The following is a 19,559-nucleotide window of genomic DNA, read 5'->3' as shown; positions in this document are numbered from 1 at the left end:
AGCTGCTATTACCAGCTTACATGGAAGAGCTGGGGGGGGCAGGGGGGAGAGATCTCATAAAAATGTAAGAAGAGTCCTGCTGGATCAGACCAAAGGCGTATCTCCTTCATCCTGTTTTCTGCAATGGCCTTTGGGAATTTCACAAGTGGGACATGAGCACAATAGCACCCTCCCACTCATGCTCCCCAGTAATTGGCATTCAGAGGCATACTGCCTCTGATACTGGAGGTAATCGCTGTAATAATAAAAGAGGATGTGCGTCTGTCTGTCTGTCCATCCATCAACGCCATAGCTCCAAGACCATGAAACCTAGATACTTGAAACTTAGCATGCATACTAAGGGGACCCTAGGGGTGTGCTTCTCAGGGTTGTTTTGTTTTTAAAACACATTAGTGAATGTTACTTAATTTAAATGTGTCCATGTGCTTGAAGCCTGCAGTAATGTCTTCGGTCACTAAGTGGCAGACTTCCCTAAACAGCGCCTAGCTTTGGAGTCAATACTGTTTGAAGCCAGGGCAGATCAGGAGACCAAGGGACAGAGTTATACACCTGCCTCTGCCCCACGGCTGTGGGGGCACCTCCCAGCCCCCCAGGGGAATGAAGTGGGCAGGGCTGTTCCCTAGGAAAACTGCCGTTTCACCTGTGGGTGGGGGAAGACTCTTCATGCCTTCTTCTGACCCGAGCGGCATGTGTTGCCTTGCTAGAGCTAAAGTATGGGGACACCGTCATGCGCTTTGACTACGTCTGGCTGCGTGACCACTGCCGCTCCGCGTCCTGCTACAACACGAAGACCAACCAGCGCAGCCTGGACACAGCCAGCGTGGATCTGGGCATCCGGCCAAAGACTGTCCGCGTGGATGAGACCACGCTCTTTCTTACCTGTGAGTTTATCTCCTGCCCTCCACCCCCAAGGCTGGGGCTAAGTGAGGAAGGGAGCCTGAGAGGATGTGGTTCTACTGAGGATTTCCACATGTCTGATACCAGGAATCTTCAATGTGCGGTAGAACTCTGTGTGCGCGTGTGTTTGGAGGAAGTACCTCATCCGCCCCTCCTCTGCCGTAATGACTTGCAGTGGAAAACATGTGGCCTGCTAACATTTTAGACTCTGAAAAGTTACGATAGGAACATAGGAAGCTGCCTTATACTGAGTCAGACTGTTGTTCCACCCAGCCCAGTATCGTCGACACTGACTGGCAGCAATGGCTCTCTAGGGTTTCAGGCAGTAATTTTTCCAGCCCTACCTGGAGAGGCTGGAGATCGAACCTAAGACCTTCTGCATGCAAAGCAGAGGCTCAGGTGAGGACATATTTATCACTGCTTTTCCCCTGCACCACCTTCTGTCTTTGTTACGTGCCTGTCCCATTCTTCTTTCGAAGATTTCTGGTGCTGTGCATGGCTGTCCATCCCCCTTTAAACCTCACAACATCCCTGTGAGGTGGGTTAGGCAGAAAGTGAGTGTGGCCTGAGGCCACCTGGTAAACGTCGTGGCCGAGTGGTAGATTTGAACCCAGCACTCCTTGGTTCTAGTTCAACATGCTACCCACTACATCAGACTGGCTCTCCTTCTGACTCCGTTTTTGTCTCTTTTCTGTGAATAGGGTTGCCAGTAGACCTGCATGGGGAAAGCTTGGATTTTTGGAGGGCCACTTGCCAGCAAAGCTCCCCTCGGCTGTTTAAGACAGGAGTCTGCAACATGGCACCTGCAGGCACCATAGCACCTACACAGTTCTTTACTCCCTGCCCCAATAATAATAATAATAATAATAATAAAAACATTAGAGCGCCAGGTTCTCCTTCCTGATCATGAACCTGCTGCTGTTCAGCGGGCAGAAAGCAAGGCAAAGGGGTAAAGGGGAGAGAAAGAGCAAGGCTAGGGGCTAGAAAGGGAGAGAAGGAAGGAGGCTGGAGGCTAGGAAGGGGGAGAAAGAAGGAGGCCAGGGGATAGGAAGGGGGAGAAAGAAGGAGGCCAGGGGATAGGAAGGGGGAGAAAGAAGGAGGCCAGGGGATAGGAAGGGGGAGAAAGAAGGAGGCCAGGGGATAGGAAGGGGGAGAAAGAAGGAGGCCGGGGGATAGGAAGGGGGAGAAAGGAGGAGGCTGGGGGATAGGAAGGGGGAGAAAGGAGGAGGCTGGGGATGGGGAAGGGAGAGAAATAGCAAAGAAAGGGATTGTGGGAGAGAAATAATGAGGCTGGGTGTGGAGAGAGAGAGAGAGAACGAAGGAGAAAGGTGTTTGCAGATGGAAGACGATTGGGCCGGCCAGGAAGTAATTCTTTCTGTTTTCCTGCTCCTCCCAGCCTCTAGCCTTGTTGTTTCTCTCACCACCACCACCTCTTTTGACTAGACAGGCCCCTACAGCAGCCGTTATGTGACTAGCCGCATTCTTCATGGGAGCCATTTTGTAGTGGTGCCCACAGCAGTTTCTCAAATTCTGAAATGTGCCCACAGGTCCAAAAAGGTTGGGGACCCCTGGTTTAAGGGATCATAGGTCAGTGACAGAGCACATGATTTTCATGCAGATGGTACCAAGTTCAGTCCCTGGCATCTCCCACCTAAAAAGCTCAGGTGGCAGTTGGTGGGAAAGATCTCTGTGTGCCTAAGACTGTGGAGGTCTGCTGCCAGTCAGTACAGACTGTGCTGGGCCTGGATGGACAAAGAGCCTGACCAGATATAAGGCAGCTTGCAATGTTCTTAAGGCTGCCTGCTATAAGGGACTAGGGACGTAGGAAGCTGCCATATGCAAGTCAGACTATTTGTCCATCTAGTCCAATATTGTCTACTCTGGCTGGAAGCATCTCTGCAGGGTCTCAGGCAGAGCTCTTTTCCATGACCTCATTCCCGATCCTTTTAAGTGGAAATGCAGGGTATTGAACCTGGGATTGAGGGAGGGCCCATAGCTCAGAGGTAGAGCACCTGCTTAGCATGCACAAGGTCCCAGGTTCAATCCCCAGCGTCTCCAGGTAAGGCTGGAAGAAACTCTTGCCTGAAACCCTGGAGAGCTGCCGCCAGTCAGTGTCAAGAATATTGGGCTAGATGGAGCAAGGGTCTGATCACTCTCCATTGGCTGTGCTGCTTAGAGCTGATGGGAGTTGTCGGCAAAACATCTGGAAGGCCTCAAGTTGTCTGCCCCTGGTTGATGGTGTTGAATGGGATACAAACAGCAAAGAACTTCAGCCAACTGCAAGGGAGTGCTAAAAAGAAAAGAAAAGGGAAGAAAAAGATAGCCAAATTTAAAATTGAACCACCCAGAGAGCTTCGGCTATTGGGCAGTAAAAAATGTAATAAGTAAGTACATACATACATACATACATACATAAAAAAGAGGGGTGTTAACTGATTAAAGACATCTGAGTCGATTAATCTTGGGAAGGGCCACAGCTCAGCCTTCTGGGACATGCAGGAGGTCCCAGGTTCGATCCCCGGCATCTCCAGGTAGGGCAGAGAAAAAGGTAAAGGTGTCCCCAACCAGTCGTGTCCGACTCTAGGGTGCGGTGCTCATCCCCGTTTCTAAGCTGAAGAGCCAGCGCTGTCCGAAGACACTTCCGTGGTCATGTGGCCGGCATGACTGAACACCGAGGTGCACGGAACGCTGTTCCCTTTCCCGCCGAAGCGGTACCTATTTATCTACTTGCAATTTCTTGCTTTCGAACTGCTAGGTTGGCAGGAGCTGGGACTGAAGACGGGAGCTCACTCCGTCACGCGGCACTCGGGTCTCGAGCTGCTGACCTGCCGACCTTCCAGTCTGCAGTTCAGCGTCTTAACCACTAAGCCACCGCGGCCCCTAGGGCAGAGAAAACTCCTCCCTGAAACCCTCAAGAGCTGCTGCCAGTCAGTGTTGACAATACTGGGCTAGATGGACCATTCGTCTGACTCAGTGTAAGGCAGCTTCCTGTGGTCCTAGTTCCTTCCCTGTCCAAAGTGACTCCATTCCTTCAAGAGAAGGCCAGGCTGAACGAGCGGACTAAGCAGCTGCCTCCTCGATTCAGTGGGCACCTGTCCCGTTGGATCAGGGCGGCACCGTAGCTCAGTGGGTAGAGCACCTGCTTTGCATGCAGAAGGTCCCAGGTTTGATCCCCAGCATCTCCAGGTAGGGCTAAGAAAACTCCTCCCTAAAACCATGGAGAGCCATTGCTGCCAGTCAGTGTTAACAATATTGGGCTTGTAAACGAATCCTCTGACTCGGCATAAGGCAGCTTCCTGTGTTCTGTGTGCAAAGCAGGTGCTCCACCCCTGAGCTATGTTCTCTTCCACAGCTTTTGCGATGGTCTGCGGTGCTCCCCCACCCCCAAAAGCCCATCCAGGTACCAGCATTTTTGCTTTCGAGGTTTGGCATCCCCAGCTGTGAGCTCCCAGTCCTGAACCAAGCCCTCCAAACAACGCCAAAGTGTGCTCCACCCAGAACGCCTCGAGGAGAATGTGCAGTTCTGCTTGAGAAGCGTTTCGCTTGCTGAAGTTTGGGCTTTCTGAGGGCCCAAGTGTGGGACTCTTCCCAAAGCAGGCCAGATGCCCCAGGCAGGCCTGGACAAATCTCAGAGGTCCTTCCCTAAAGGAAAGTGCCAGCAGCAAATCTGAGCTGCTGTCGTAATGAAGTGTTGCTTTGAGAAGAGAAGCCCATGTGGAAGCCAAAGGGCACGAGACACAAGAGCCCTCCGGATACAACCCTCGACCCAGTGAATCCCCAGTCTGGTTGTCGATGAATGTGAAGTTGTTGGCACTTAAAATTTGGCTGGGACTTTTTGTTAGTGCGTGGTGCAGATGTTGGATAAATTACAAAATTGATGTATCCCCCTCCCTCTTCCCCCATCTCTCCTGGTCTCTCACCCTTTCTCTTGCTCCCCCTTCTTAGTCTCTACTTCTCACCCTCTTCCCCCACCTTCCTGGTCAGTCTGTTGTTCTTCCCCCACCCCCTTCTTGGTCTTCCCCTCTCTCCTTCCCCTCACCCCTCACCCCTGTCTCTCCCTCTGTCTCTCTCCCCCTCCTCTTGCCCCGGTCTCTCCCCATCTCTCTCTTTCTCTCCCTCCCCTCAATCCAGTCCCTCCCTCTGCCTCTCCTTCCCTCTCTCCTTCCCTCTGTCTGTCTGTCTGTCTGTCTTTCTTTCTTTCCTTCTTTCTTTCTTTCTTTCTTTCTTTCTTTCTTTCTCTCTCTCTCTCTCTCTCTCTCTCTTCCTCCCCTCACCCCCACCTCTTCCTCTCTCTCCCTCTCTCTGTCTCTCTTCCCCTCTGTCTTTCTCTCTCCCCTCAGCCCGGTCTCTCCCTCTCTCCCCCTGTCTCCCTCTTCTCCCCCTGCCCAGGTCTCCCTCTCTCCTTAGTGCTGTGGTGGTGGAATGCCCTGCTGCAGTGGAGGCGGGGGGGGGGGGGTCGGTCCAGCTGGCTCCATCACTGCTTGCCATCTGGCAGGAAGTGAAAACATGGTTATTTCTGAGGGCCTTCAAGAGAAATGGTGGTCCACCTATTTGCTGCGGCAAGTCCAGCTGTGTTTTGTAGGGCTGCATCATTTACTCTAGGTGTGAGGAACCTTTTTTTGGCCCAAGGGCTAAACTGACTCTGGACAAGCACATTAGGGTCCACCACCCAAAGTTGGCAGGGACGCCTTGCTGCTAGCCTCCATTTGATTAGATTGACGGATTTTAAAAAAATCTAAAATTTACTAAAATTTGATTTACTACAAAAGTGCCCCAACTAATCAAGCAGCACATAGATATATGTATAAAGTGCATATATAATAAACAACAACCCTGCAGATAGCAAATGCCCTGTTAAAAGTGGTATTCTCCCTTCTCTCACATGCAATGGAAAATGTCCCTTTTTAGAAAATTCCTGCTACAACCCCAAGTGGGTGTCATATGAAGCAAGGAACATACTGTGTTTAGAGCTTTTGTTTACTGACATGCAAATATATGCAAATGTAATGGACAGATCAATCGATTAAAGCTCATATAATTAATCAATCAAACCTTTTTTAAAAAACGGGTGGCAAACCTGGGTTCCTCCACCCTCCTTCCATTGCTATTTTATGATTTGGGATGGGTTTTTTTTTAAATATTCTCAAGGTGTGCTGTGTTTTATATTGTTTTTATAATTAGTTGCCTCGAGGATCTTTTTGACAGAAAGGCAGGGTAAAAAAGATTTTAATAAATACCAGACGGACCAGCACCTCCTGTACGAGCTTGCCCATTTACTGAGGTCGTCACTGGAGGCCCAGCTTGTGGTGCCCCTGCCTCTGGAGGCCAGGCTGGCAATTGCCTGGGACAGGGACTTCTCGGTGGGGGCACCACAAGACTCTGGAATTAGGCCCTCTGGAGACATTGGCTCGATGCCCACTGCTTGGTTGGGGAAGGCTGGGTTAGAATGATATGTTTGGCACCCATAACAAAGGAACCAACAGTGGACTGTCACTCTCGTTCTCACTTTCTTCCCCTTTAAAAATTTATTTATTTATTTATTTATTACATTTCTATACTGAAATGTAATCGCCAAAGCTCTCTGTCGGTTTAGAAAAGCCATTGCCATAAAAGCATACGGACAATATATACAATCAACATATAACTAAAAACAACTTTGAACTAAAAACAATTTAATAAAAAATAAAAATCCAACAATAAAACAACACAGCTTAAAACAGTATACAAAAGTCAGCGAAAGGAGAAAGAGTTCTGGAAAGGGAAGGCCTGCTGGAATAATAGAGTCTTTAAAAAGCTAACAGTTGTTCAGATTTCTCTCTAACATGGGCATGTTGAAACTCAGGCCCAGGGGACAAATCCTGCCCTCTTTGTCATCTCAATCCAACCCTCCAGGGCTCCCTAGAAAGCCATGCCCCCTTCCCCACAATCACCAATCATTTGGTAGTCTCTGGGATTTTGCGTGTTCCCCCCTCCCCCCGTTCTTAAAGTTTGAAGTGCCTAACCTCAGGCTTAGTTTCTGACAGGGAGAGCTTTCAGCTAAAATATGCTGGCTTTGGCCCCACCCCTTTGCCTTTGGCCACACCCCTATCCTTCCAGCCCTGTCCACCACTGGAATGTGGCCCCCGAGAGCTTCTCCAAAATGGAATTTGGCTCTTGGGCTAAAAGAGCTTCAACCCCCCCCCCCCCGCCCTAAGGTTTTGAAGTGTGTTCGCACTAACCCTGTCTGTGTCTCCTCCACCACTACCAGGGCCAGATGGCCACGTGACCAGGTACGGGCTGGAGTGGCTGCTGAAAAACAGCTATGAGGGGCAGAAGCAGCAGGTGATGCATCCACGCATCCTGTGGAATGCCCAGATCTACCAGGAAGCCCAGGTGCCCTCCGTGGACTGCCAGAGCTTCCTGGAGACCAACGAGGGCCTGAAAGAGTTCCTGCAGAACTTCTTGCTCTACGGGATCGCTTTTGTGGAAAATGTTCCCCCCACCAAAGAAGACACCGAGATCTTAGCGGAGAGGATCAGCTTGATAAGGTAACTGCGTAGGTGCTTTGGTAGCCTGATCATGATGATGATGATGTTAATAACAACAGCAACAGCAACATCGGTGAAGGTTTTGGGCCTACAGAGGCAAAGGGGGAAAAGGGCAGGCTTACAGACCTGGAGTTTTCTGTTGGGAGGGGGCAACCCTGAGAGTAGTTTCATTTCTCCAGTTATGTGTCACTTTCATTTCTCCACTTGAGTTTCATTTCTTCAGGTTTGAAGCAGTACTTTTGGTTTTGAGGGAGGAGGGTATATAAAGAAAGTAAGAGAGCCAGTAAGAGCAGAGAGACAGCCAGAGCCTGGAGTGAGAGCCGAGTCTGAAGAGTGAGCAGGAAGAAGCAGCCTAGAGAAGTCTAAGGACAGCTAGGGTAAAGGAACTTGCATTTTGCAACTTTTATTTTCTTTTAATGCCTTTTGTATTACTCAGCAGAATTATGTAAATCCCTTTAGTTGTGAATTGTTTGCTTTACATTTACCAGTAAACTGTTGTGGATAAACCCTGTGTCTAGAGTGTCAATCACCCCATGTCTACAGCCTAAACCCCACATTATTGGGAAGTGGAAATTTAAAAGAAGGAAGTGGGACTCTTAAGGAGGCAAGAGATCCTTCAGGGGATCCAGGTCATAAGTGGAACCTTGACAACATTATCATCATCAACAACAACCATCTTTTATTAAGTTATTTTCATCCACTTTACAGACCTTGAGTTCTCATTGTCATACAGATTAACAAAAGAAGGCAATATCCACAAACACTTTTCTAACAAATCAAAACAAAGTGGTCAATGGAATCTCCCCACCAAAATATGCTTTAAAAAGGTCCATTATGCGTATTAAAGCACACGAGGAATGTAATGTATCGATATTTTGACAAAGAACACAGTCGTATGGATTTGCTGTTCTACAGATGGACAGCTTCAAGAAAGGAACCCCTCATTTGTCCGTAGCCCTGGCAGGCAGGGCGGGAGGAACGATGGAGGCCTTTTTGCCTCCCATTCCTCCTCTTTAGCATATTTGGCTAGACAGGTCTCTGAGCCCATCTAGCTTGCTTACCTCTTGGTGGGTGGGGATGGGAATGGAGAAGTTCTTGGATCCAGCGGACCCACAGCTTTTCTCTCCTCACCCACCGTCACACACACACCCCTCTCGTCTCTCTGTGTCCTCTTCCGAGGTTGCAACAGCAGCAGCAACCTTGGAAGACGAGCCACGGCGGAACTTTCCGTGTCAGTTGGGAGGGGGTTGTGGGGGAAATTGGATTCGGCACCTGCCCCCCCCCAAGGTCGTAGCTCCACCATGATGTCTAATGCGGATCATTGGCCCGGTTTGCACATCACAACAGCCCACATTTTTAAGACATTGGGGGTTGTCATGCATGTTGCCGTATCTCTCCCGCTGCAAGCAGGAGCAGCTAAACAACCCAGGGATTCTCCAGCCCTAGGTTGTTTAGCGTTGTGTCCGAACCCAGACCTCTGGCTTGTCTCTCACCTGAGAACAAACCATGGCTTCTTTCTTTTCAGGGCAGACAAGCCAGAAGTCCAGGTTCAGATGCAACACTAAATCACCCGAGGACTGAGTTGTTCAGCCGCTTCCACTACATGAGCTGTGCAGTCTGCAGTAGCGTGCTGCCTTGTTCACCACAACCCACGATTCTCAAAAACGTTGGGTGGTTGTGATGTGCAAACTGTACAGACCTGGGAAAATCTCCCCCTCCCTCCCCTGTGAAAAGATCTTCAGCGTCCTCTCCAAGAGCAGCCAGAGCTGAGCAAAGCACAAGAAGCGGTCCCTTTTATTAGGCTGGGAATGTTTTGGTGTTCACGGCGAGCAAGATTTCCTGTTTTGACAGGCAAGGTTAGGAGGGCAGCCTTGGCCCTGGGAGACCAAAAGATCAAAACAGCACCCTGGACTCCAGAGGAAAGGGGAAGAAAATACTTCTTCCAGTTAAAATATAATTGCCAGGCCGACCTTGGATCGTGCTTGAGGATTAGGAAACTAGGGATTTGCACTAGTTGCCTGCCTACTCCCTCTTGGAAGTCTGTAGATGACCTGGCCTAAATCACTTCCAAATACCCTGTCTGGCCCGGGAACTTCCAGTCCTCATTACTGTTGGGTCCAATAACTGTTCCCTTCACTCCTTCCCATGTTTCGGTTGTTGCTAAGGCTGGGTTTTCCCGTCCAAGTTTTCTTGTCAAAGCCACCCAGATTTGCTCAAATGTTACTAAATATTCCCGCCCCCCTGCAAGATCTACAACAGATTTCTCCAACCTGGTGCCCTCCAGATGTTTTGGACTACAACTCTTGTCATCCCTGCCCAGTGGTCCCACTGGCTGGGGCTGATGGGATTTGGAGTCCAAAACCTCTGGAGGTTACCAGGTTGGGGAAGGCTGGGGTAGCCATTACCGGGCTAGACGGAGCAGAAGTCTGCCTTGGTTTAAGGCAGAGTCATATATGATTAGTGGTGGTGCCTTTTCAGTGGTGGCACCTTGGCGGTGGAGTGCTCTCCCCCAGGGAGGTTAATCTTGCACCTATCTTTCTGTCATCAGCTGAAAACCTTTTTAATTCTTCCCAAGCCTTTCAATAGTCTTACTCCCTTGTTTTTATGCTGCTGTTATACGCTGTTCCTTTTTATTATGTAGTTTTAACATCATGTGTGGAGTGTGTGGGTAGGTGTGTTTTAATGCATTGTTCTTTATTTTGTAATATGCTGTAAGCCACCCTAGAAGAAATCTTGATTATTTTTTTCAAAATGTAGGATATAAACATTTTGATAATAAATGCATAAAAAGGAAAATTGCACCCAGGAAATTTAGAAGTGAAGATTTAAAAAAATAATTAATTAAAAATATAACAGGGGATAACTGCATAAAAATAAAATATTTATCTGGCTTGTCTGACATTCCATTGGTGCAATTTTATGCACACTTGTGAGTCTGAAGCCTGTTGGAATTACTTATGAGTAAGCATGCAAAGGATCAGGCCACATTACTCGAGGCGGTGAACTAGGATCGTGTCACTTTCCTATTTATGTGACCAGTCATCGCATGTGGCTTCACACATCACGTGTGGTTCTGCATCTACTGACCCGTATGTGACTGGTACCAACTCCATGGCTTTTGTTGTTCTCTCTCTCCTCCTCTAGGGAGACGATCTATGGCAGGATGTGGTACTTCACCTCTGACTTCTCACGTGGAGACACAGCTTACACCAAATTGGCTTTGGATCGTCATACAGACACCACCTACTTCCAAGAACCCTGTGGGTATGTGCCAATTGCATAAGAGGCAGCAGGAAAATGGCAAAAGTGACTTGTATATGGGTTGCTCCTCTTGGTCCAAGTGCTTTGAGGAAGTAGGCAGTTTTAGCTGCTGCTGCTGTTGTGATTAATTCTGCTAACCTTTTAGAAAGTGCAGATTATTTCAGCCAAGTACTCAGCAATTATTTTCCAAAACCCATATAGTGTAATACCTTCATTAGGCCAACTGAAAGATGATAGATGTCAGGGTTGTATCTGAGCCCATAGAGTCCCAAAGCAGCTCTGATTCTCAGGAGGAGAGTTAACTCTGGGGGGGGGACGACTCCTTCAGACTTCAGAGGCACAGCTGGAGGGGGAGCTCCCCCTTCTCACATCCCTGGGAGTGACAGCGAACCAGGCATGAAAAGGGAGGGACAACCTGAACTTTTAAACACGAGGCACAGACGCGGGCACAAGCGAGAGATCGCAGGGGCCAAGCTTTGGCACTCAGCCCAGTTGGCTCGACGTCAACAGCTGCGCCCAGAAGCATCACGGGAGAGTGGGAGATCTTCCCCTCCCACCCCTTAAATTCAGAGAATTGCCGCTCTTTTCCCAAACAGAGATCAACTGACGTCCTAACCCTTAGAATCCCTAGATGGCTGTTCCTTTGTAGTTTCTCTGAGTCTCAAGCAATTAGCATCTGTATGCCTCATTAGGATAAATGGAATTAAAGCCTTGGAAAGCAGCCCTTTTGTCTGAGTGTTGATTTTTGGCTATTGGAGTATTCAGCAGGCTACAGGGGAACCTTGACAATAGAAAACGTGCAAGTGTTCAAGATGAAGAGATCTGGAGATCTTGAAAGTTTGCACATTTTCTGTGATCTTTGTCTTATACAGAAGTCTGGTCAGTGACCGTAATAAAGATGATGACGACGATGATGACTTATAAAGGTATTACACTATATGGATTTGGGGGATTTTTCTTATGGCACATCACAGCTGCCTTTGTCTTTTGTATGACGTGGAGCGATTATTTTGTGAAACATAGTCGTGAAAGATAAGGCTCAGCAGGGGCTGCAATTTCTATTCATCTAAGGCTACAGTCCTACTAAGTATAGGACCAGGGTGCAAGTCTTACCATGTACAAGAGTAGTGTCATGTCACATCATGCAGATTATGACAGGTGGGTAGAAAATAAATCTCCAGATGTTTAGGATGCCACCTCCCAGCATTCCTGACCATTGGCCATGCTGATGGGCTTCTGGGAATTTACATCCAAAATATCTGGAGATTTATCTTCTGCCCATCCGTGGATTATGATTCAGTATTTATACCAGGGGTGCAGAACCTCTTTCAGTCCGAGGGCCAAATTCCATGTCGGAGAAGCTCTCGGGGGCTGCATTCCAGTGATGGTGAGGGCAAGGGCAAAGGGGTGGGGCAAAAAATACCAGCATATTTTAGCTTAAAGTTCTTACTGCCACTAAGTAAGCCTTAGGAGAGGCCTCTCAGCCTTTTAGAATGGGGGAAGTTGGGGGGAACTCGTGCAAAAGCTGGGAAACCATGAAATGATCAGTGGTTGGGAGGAAAGGGGTGAGGCCAGGGGGGAAGGGTCATGGTCTGTGGAACCCTGTCAGGCCGTATTGGGAAACCCCGGTGGGCTGTATTGAGAAACCCCAGTCCTGGCGGGCCATATTGGGAAACCCTAGTCCTGGTGGGCCATATTGGGAAACCCCAGTCCCGGCGGGCCATATTGGGAAACCCCGGTCCCAGCGGGCCATATTGGGAAACCCCGGTCCCGGCGGGCCTTATTGGGAAACCCCTGTCCCGGCGGGCCATATTGGGAAACTCTGGTCCCGGTGGGCCGTATTGGGAAACTCTGGTCCTGGTGGGACCGGGTGGGCCATAATGGCCCCTGGGCCTAAGGTTCTGCACCCATGATTTCTACAGTGTCATCAGCACAGGGGCCCTTCCAGAGTTAAACAGACCCAAACAACAATATGAAGACACCAGATATGCCAACAATAACCTCAAGATGGTCCCTGCTTACCCTTGTATACAATGCTGAACTAAATGAACAAATGGTCTGACTCTGTACAAGGCAGCTTGTCTGTGCTGGTAGCGTAGGAAGCTGCTATTTTCCTATGTAGCCCAGCATTGTCAGCTCTGACCGTCCATGGTTCTCAAGGGTGCTTCACATCACCTGTTATCTGATCCGTAAAAGGGGGGTGGGGTATAATTAAGGGTATGAGTGCGAAGGACATTAAAAGGACTCTCAGCCATGAGGATGTCTTCCAGCTTTTCATGGTATTTCAGAACAACATCAGTAAGAAAGTATGTGGCCTTGCCCTTATTACTGATGGAGGCGGTTTCATGTTTTTCTTCCATCAAGTTACAAACTGGCCATCATCCTAACACAGCCCTGCTCCAGAGAGCTCCAGTACAGAGGGCTCTGTGGCACTTTAACCTACATTAATGCCATTCGGCCTAAGCCATGCTTACGTTAATTCCATTCAGCCTGAACTATTTTCAGGCTCTAACAGCATTGACTTTGGACCAGATTTAGGAAGAATGTGTATGACACAGAAAATTCAAAGTTTAAAATCTCACTGAAAAAGAAAACAAGCCGAAAAGGTCAGCAATTGCTCCGTTATGTTCAGAGCTGTGTATATCCTGTCACATTAATACGTTTCTAGGCCTTACGATTGTAAAGTGGAACATGAAAGCAGAGTGCCTCGTCCTTTGACCAGGATGGGTGGGGCTGATGGAACCTGGAGTCCAACCACATCTGGTGGGCCTCAGGTTCCCCAGCCCTGGTCTAGCACAAAGCCACTGTAAAAGATACGTCAAAGCAGCCTTTCTCAACCTGGGCTACAACTCCAGATGCTGTGGATTACAACTCCCATCAACTCCAGATGTTCTAGATTACAACTCCTATCAACTCCAGCCAGAATGGCCAGTGGTTTGGGGGAGTGATGTGGGTTTCTTGGAAAAATTTGAATGAGGAAGTTTCCCTATGCAACTTCCATTAATTGGCATTGGGAAATTTTCAGTTTCCATCAGAAAAAAATGTGATGCCCTAGTGCAGAGGTGCAGACCCTCTTTCTGCCCAAGGGCTGAATTCCATTCTGGAGTATCTCTCAGGGGTCACACTCCAGTGGTGGGCGAGGCTGAAGGCAAAAGGAGTGCGGCCAAAAAAACAAAAAACCCCAGCAGATTTTAGCTTAAAGCTCTCCCTGCTAGTAACTGAGTCTGAGGAGAGGCATTTCAACTTTCTAGAATGGTGAAAAGACTGCACAAAAGCTGGGAAACCTCCAAGTGATTGGTTGTTAAGGGGAGAAGGGTGGGACCTTCTGTGGCCAGATCAGAACCCCGGGCCTGAAGCACTTTACCTCTGCCCTAGTGTAATCTCATCTAACATATATTTTTTATTTGCATTTAGTAAACAGCAAAGCTAATGAAACTACCCCATCTTCATTTTTTGGCCCAATACACCACAAGTATTTGACCTAAAATATTTGAGGGGGAAACTTAAAGCACACTTCAGGCACAATCCTATGGGTTGCACCCTCAATGATTGCAAGCCCCCCTACGATCATCTAATGCAGGGTGATAGGAGCATCGGAGGTGATCTTTGCCTCTCCATCCTCCCACCCTGCATTTTCGCTAGGCTTTTCAGCCCATCTAGCGAAGGTGTTCCGGGGGCGGTGGGGAATGAGGCTGGCAGAGGCTCAGGATAACTCATATCCTGGCCTCTCTAGTCTCCTCCCCTCCCTGCCCACTGAAACGCCCTCTTTTCCCCTTCTCCGAGATCGAGTTCCTGACCTCCGAAGCCAGCAGGCGCAGTTCTTTCTGTGCAGGCTGCAGGTGGGGGGGGGGAGGACGAAACTCCGATTCCCCCTTCTGAGGGCAGAGTGCTGTCTTTGGCCTCTGATTGGGGAATCCGAAGAATCCTATGGCCCCTCAGACACTGCCTAAGGGCCATAGGATTGCTCCCTTAATGTGATTTAAGTGTTATAATAGAACTCTTTATTGGAGTACTTGTAAAAATTTAAAGACAATGGCATGTACTTTCCTTACATGGTTTAAATTTAAGGGGGGAAAAAACTCAACAGGTACTGAAAACAGCTGACACACTAATACATTTTAGCAGTCCAAAGAACTATTCATGATATGCAGACAAGCACTCTGTACAACTTTGAAACTGCCATGCTTGCCTAATATTGTATTTGCAATTGGCATCCATTCGTGGTGGAAAAAATTCCACTCCACATCCCTGGTTAGATATGGTGGGGCCTGTAATCCAGAACATCTGGAGGCTACCAGGTTGGGGAGGGCTGGGTTAGAGAATCTGTTGGCTGTTCTTGCAGAATGATAAGGATGACTTCTCATGGTAACTCCTAAAGCTGTGCTTCTTCATCTTTTTGAACCTAATGATCCTGGATTCCTGCATAAAGACCTTCTTAAGCAATTGTATACAGATGCAAAGTCATGTATAGGCTTAACTGGAAGTCTCCAAAGCTACCGACTAAAGAGCAGAGGGTTAATAAAATCTGGGAGACTATGACTACATATAAACTTACTCAGCAAGTGCTCAGGAATCTGAACTTTCAGAAAGATATTATGGCACCATGTTTTCCATTTATTTCCTATGTTAACGCTCTTCAAACTTTTGATCAAATTCCAACCAAGTACAATTGCCTATATTTTTTTCTGACTAATATGTAGGGATGTACAGATTTTGTAAAATCCATTCCATCTTCTCATTGGCAGAATCTAATTTTTCCAATTTTCTTAATTTGCACAATTGCGCAAATCCACCCCCCGGACAAATCCTCCCCAAGATGTGCAAATCCCCCCTGAAATATGCATTTTCATGTGTTAGCCTATGGGGGAAATATGCATTTTCAGCCTTTAAAAAAAAACACATATTTTTCTAGGACTAAATTTGCGTAAAATTCCAGAAAGTACAAAAACCAGTCCAGAAGTCTGTGGAATCTGTGCGACTTGGGAAAAGCCAGTCCTCTGCAGAATCCGAGGGTCAGATTCATGGAAATCTGAACTCATTTGTTTCTGTTGTGGATTTCTCCGACATCCCTACTAATACACACGAAATTAAACACGCTCAAACATGCTCCTTTTATATGTTGTATGAATTGTATTTCGACTCTTTCCTTAGGTATTGAACTCCCACTTAGGCCATTTTACTGCAGATCTTCCATATGCATATTGGTTATAGACTAATTATTAGTAGTGACTTCCTTTGTTTGTTTAGTGATCTTGATTTACTATTATGTATGTTCTTCTTTTTGTTGCCTTTATTTTGTTGACTTTATTTCAAAATAAAATAACATGTTATGGCTAAACAGAATGGTTTCTTCATGTCTCTCCTCCTTTCACTCCCCTGTACCTACCAGTTTCTGTCCCTACCGTTGACTGACGGGGTCCTTCCTTGCCCTCTACAGCATCCAGGTGTTCCACTGCCTCCGGCATGAAGGGACAGGTGGGCGGACGTTGCTGGTGGACGGCTTCCACGCAGCTGAGCAGGTGCTCCAGCAAGCCCCGGACGACTTCGAGCTCCTCACCAAGGTGCCGCTGAAACACGAGTACATTGAGAATATGGGCAGCTGCCGCAACCACATGATCGGAGTTGGTCCTGTCCTGAATATCTACCCTTGGAACAACGAGCTCTATCTGATCAGGTGAGGAGGCTGGCATTGGTCAGATGGAGAGGTTGTGTAAGCGTGACAGGCTGCAGGTCACCTGATGAGCTTCAGGGCTGAGCAGGGATTTGAACCTGGGTATCCGCAGTCCTAGTCTGATACCCTACAGATATTTTGGACTTCAGATCCCATCTACCCCAGCAAGTATGGCCAATGGTCAGGATGCTGGGACTTGTAGTCCAAAATGTCTGGAGGTCACCAGGGTGGGGGAAGGCCACTTTAGTGACACCAGCACACTGGCTGTCAGTAGGAAATCCGGTAGCAGAACCCAGTTGATGCTGAACTGTGGATCCTTTGCTGATAGATGGTGTAATATGGAAGTTGACCATTCATGTGGAGAGTCAGCTTGTGCTGCAAGATTTACTTTTTGCAGTGTGGAGAACAGAACATTCCCAAGAATACACCTTGGCTATCTCTGCTTTTAAAAAATGTGAATTCCTCTCCAGGGAAACGACTGAAAGATCCTCCTTTGCACAAATGTTCTGGCTTCCCACCATTTGTCCTGGGAAGACAGATATCGCTCCTCACCTCTCCTCTCGTACTTCAGATGATCCAAGGCTGCATTTATGCTTCTATTTTTTATTTTTATTTTATTATTACATTTATATCCCACCTTTTTTTTCCTCTTGCAAGGAACCCAGGGCTGCTTACATGGTCCTTCTCCTCTCCATTTAATCCTCACAACAACCCTGTGAAGTAGGTTAGGCTGAGAGTCAGTGACTGGCCCAAAGTCACCCAGTGAGCTTCATCATCAAGTGGGGACAAGAACCCTGATCGCCCAAGTCCCAGTGCAGTACTCTAACCACTCCACTATGCTGCTCTCTGTGTGTATGCAGAGTTTCTGCTCTCCTTGACAATAGTTAATAGCTCCTGTAGTGCTTCTGACCCTGACACAGAGACCCGGGGGACCTTCTTGGTCCCTGTTGTGAGAATTTCAACAATTAATGATTAACTAAAGCAGCTGTTTTTCTGTGTACACTGAGGAGATGTCTTAGCCCGGAAAGGAAAAGATTAAGAGGGGGCATGACTTCAAACATCTAAAGGCTATCTTGTAAAAGATGGAGCAGACTTGTTGACTAGGTTCGCACATCCCACTAACCCACACTCAGTGGTTCAGTGTGGGTTGTCTTTGAACTCTGGGTTGTCTGTTGAACCATGGGTTAGTGTGTTGTCTGAACCCAGGACATTTTCCTCAGGTTGGCTTGGTAACCATGCATTGTGGGTTATTTTTCTCGAACAAGGTTGGTTGTTGGGTTGTTCATTATTATTAGCCACCCTGCGGAAAATGTCCTGGGTTCAGACAACACTGCTAGCCCATGGTTCAACCAACAGCCCACGGTTCAACAACAACCCACACTCAACCACTAAGCGTGGGTTAGCATGTTGTGTGAACAGCCCTGTTCTCTGGTAGGACTAGAAGCAACAGGTGGAAACTGCAGGGAAGCAGATCTCAGCTTAATGTTAGATGAAATTTCCTCATGGACAAGATGCTTGACAATAGAACAGACAGCCTTGGGAGGTGGTGGGTTCTCCTTTGCTGGAGATCTTTAAGCAGAAGCTGGATGGAATTGCCAGAGATGCTCACCTGGCACCTAACTTGTGCTCTTTCTGGCAGCAGGTGAAGACGTTCTTCTTTTCCCAGGCATTTTAGTCTTTCAGCTTCTGTTGCTTTAAATCTGCTACTATATTTTAAATATTTGCATTGCTTCTAGGTTTTAGCTTCTATTTTATACTGTAGTTTTAGTAGTAATAGTACAGTTTATTTTCACGGTGAATAACCAGCATATCAGAGCAGTTAAAACAATAAAATACAATTAAAAATCAAAGACTAAAAATAGGACTGTACAAATTCCAATAAAAGAAAACAAGAAATGAAACACTCAACGATGTTGATTTGTCACCTCTCTTTGACAGATGATGGCCACTGTGCAAAATCTAGCCACTTTAACCGTGACCTAAGAATTCCAATCAGACAAGAGATACTCTAAATAAAATTCATTGGTTCTACCGGGAACTTTTTGTATAACTGGGGTTATAAGGGAAGATCAGAGATCTCGATAAAAGTGGCAGCAGCATCCCTGAACAGCCATCTGTCAGGGATGCTTTGCCTTAGATTCCTGCATCGAGCAGGGGGTTGGACTCCATGGTCATATAGGTCCCTTCCAACGCTACTATTCTATGATTCTAAAGTAGGATATGTCCTGCTGTCTCTACTTCTCCCACTTCACAGGGGCATCACTGTTCTCTAGAAGGGATCTTTTTGAATCTACCTTCCACAAGCGCTGATGGTAAAGCATTAAACTTAGATAACGGAAATGCTTTTTCTGAATTTAGGAATGGTCAAATTGGCCAAATAATTAGCGGGAGCAAATTCCCCTCTGTAATTCCTAAAAGCAGGACTGTAGTTTTAAACTTTTATGGTGTATCTTCCATTGTATTCTAGGGTTTTAATTGTTGTGAACCACCCAGAGAGCTTCGGCTATTGGGCGGTATAGAAATGTAATAAATAAATAAAATAAATATTAAATGCTGTAGCTGCATCCTGCATTGCCAGCCCTGTAGTGAGCAGGAGGCTGGACTATATGACCTTCAAAGTCCCTTCTGACTAAAAAAAATGCTATGATCCTTCCATTTTTTCTCAGGTATAACAACTATGACAGAGCTGTCATTAACACGGTGCCTTATGACACTGTGCACCGCTGGTACACCGCACACCGCACTCTCACCACCGAGCTGAGGAGGCCGGAGAATGAGCTCTGGGTCAAGCTGAAGCCGGGCAAGGTAAAGTCATGGCGAATGAGTTGGACACATGGCTTTGGCAGGGGCTTTTGCTGTTTGTTATCATATAAGAAGTGTTTTAAATACTTGCTTAAGCCTTTTAAGTTGTATTAGATATGCTTTTATGTCAGTTTTTAATATAACATTTTTAACTTTGATGGATTAGATTATTGTATTATATTGTAGAATCATATCATAGAATTGTAGGGTTGGAAGGGGCCTACAAGACCATCGAGTCCAACCCCCTGCTCAATGCAGGAAGCCTGATTCCCAGGCGGTCTCCCATCCAAGTACTAACCATGGCTGACTCTGCTTAGCTTCCGAGATGAGACAAGACAGGGCGCATTATCTATTATATTTCTACACTGCCCCGAAGCTCTCTGGGCAGTTTACAAAAATTA

At 47.3% G+C, this 19,559-nt stretch overlaps 1 protein-coding gene across 9 annotated transcripts in view; it reads left to right on the top strand.

Annotated features, from left to right (window-relative positions):
• TMLHE (trimethyllysine hydroxylase, epsilon) overlaps positions 1 to 19,559 on the top strand; it is a 48,847-nt gene that overhangs the window by 19,570 nt on the left and 9,718 nt on the right. For all 9 annotated transcript variants that reach the window (XM_084813971.1, XM_084813968.1, XM_084813970.1 and 6 more), the window contains 5 exons: positions 705 to 881; positions 7,145 to 7,424; positions 10,569 to 10,688; positions 16,123 to 16,359; positions 19,023 to 19,161. In XM_084813971.1, the coding sequence (XP_084670097.1) occupies positions 705 to 881; positions 7,145 to 7,424; positions 10,569 to 10,688; positions 16,123 to 16,359; positions 19,023 to 19,161 (953 nt within the window). The remainder of the gene's footprint in view (positions 1 to 704; positions 882 to 7,144; positions 7,425 to 10,568; positions 10,689 to 16,122; positions 16,360 to 19,022; positions 19,162 to 19,559) is intronic.

This window comes from Heloderma suspectum, chromosome 9, assembly GCF_057233095.1.
Source record: "Heloderma suspectum isolate Gila_16-S chromosome 9, 16-S_ref, whole genome shotgun sequence".
NCBI lineage: Eukaryota > Metazoa > Chordata > Lepidosauria > Squamata > Helodermatidae > Heloderma > Heloderma suspectum.
Note: the sequence above shows the minus strand (reverse complement) of the source record. Positions and strands in the feature narration are given on the sequence as shown.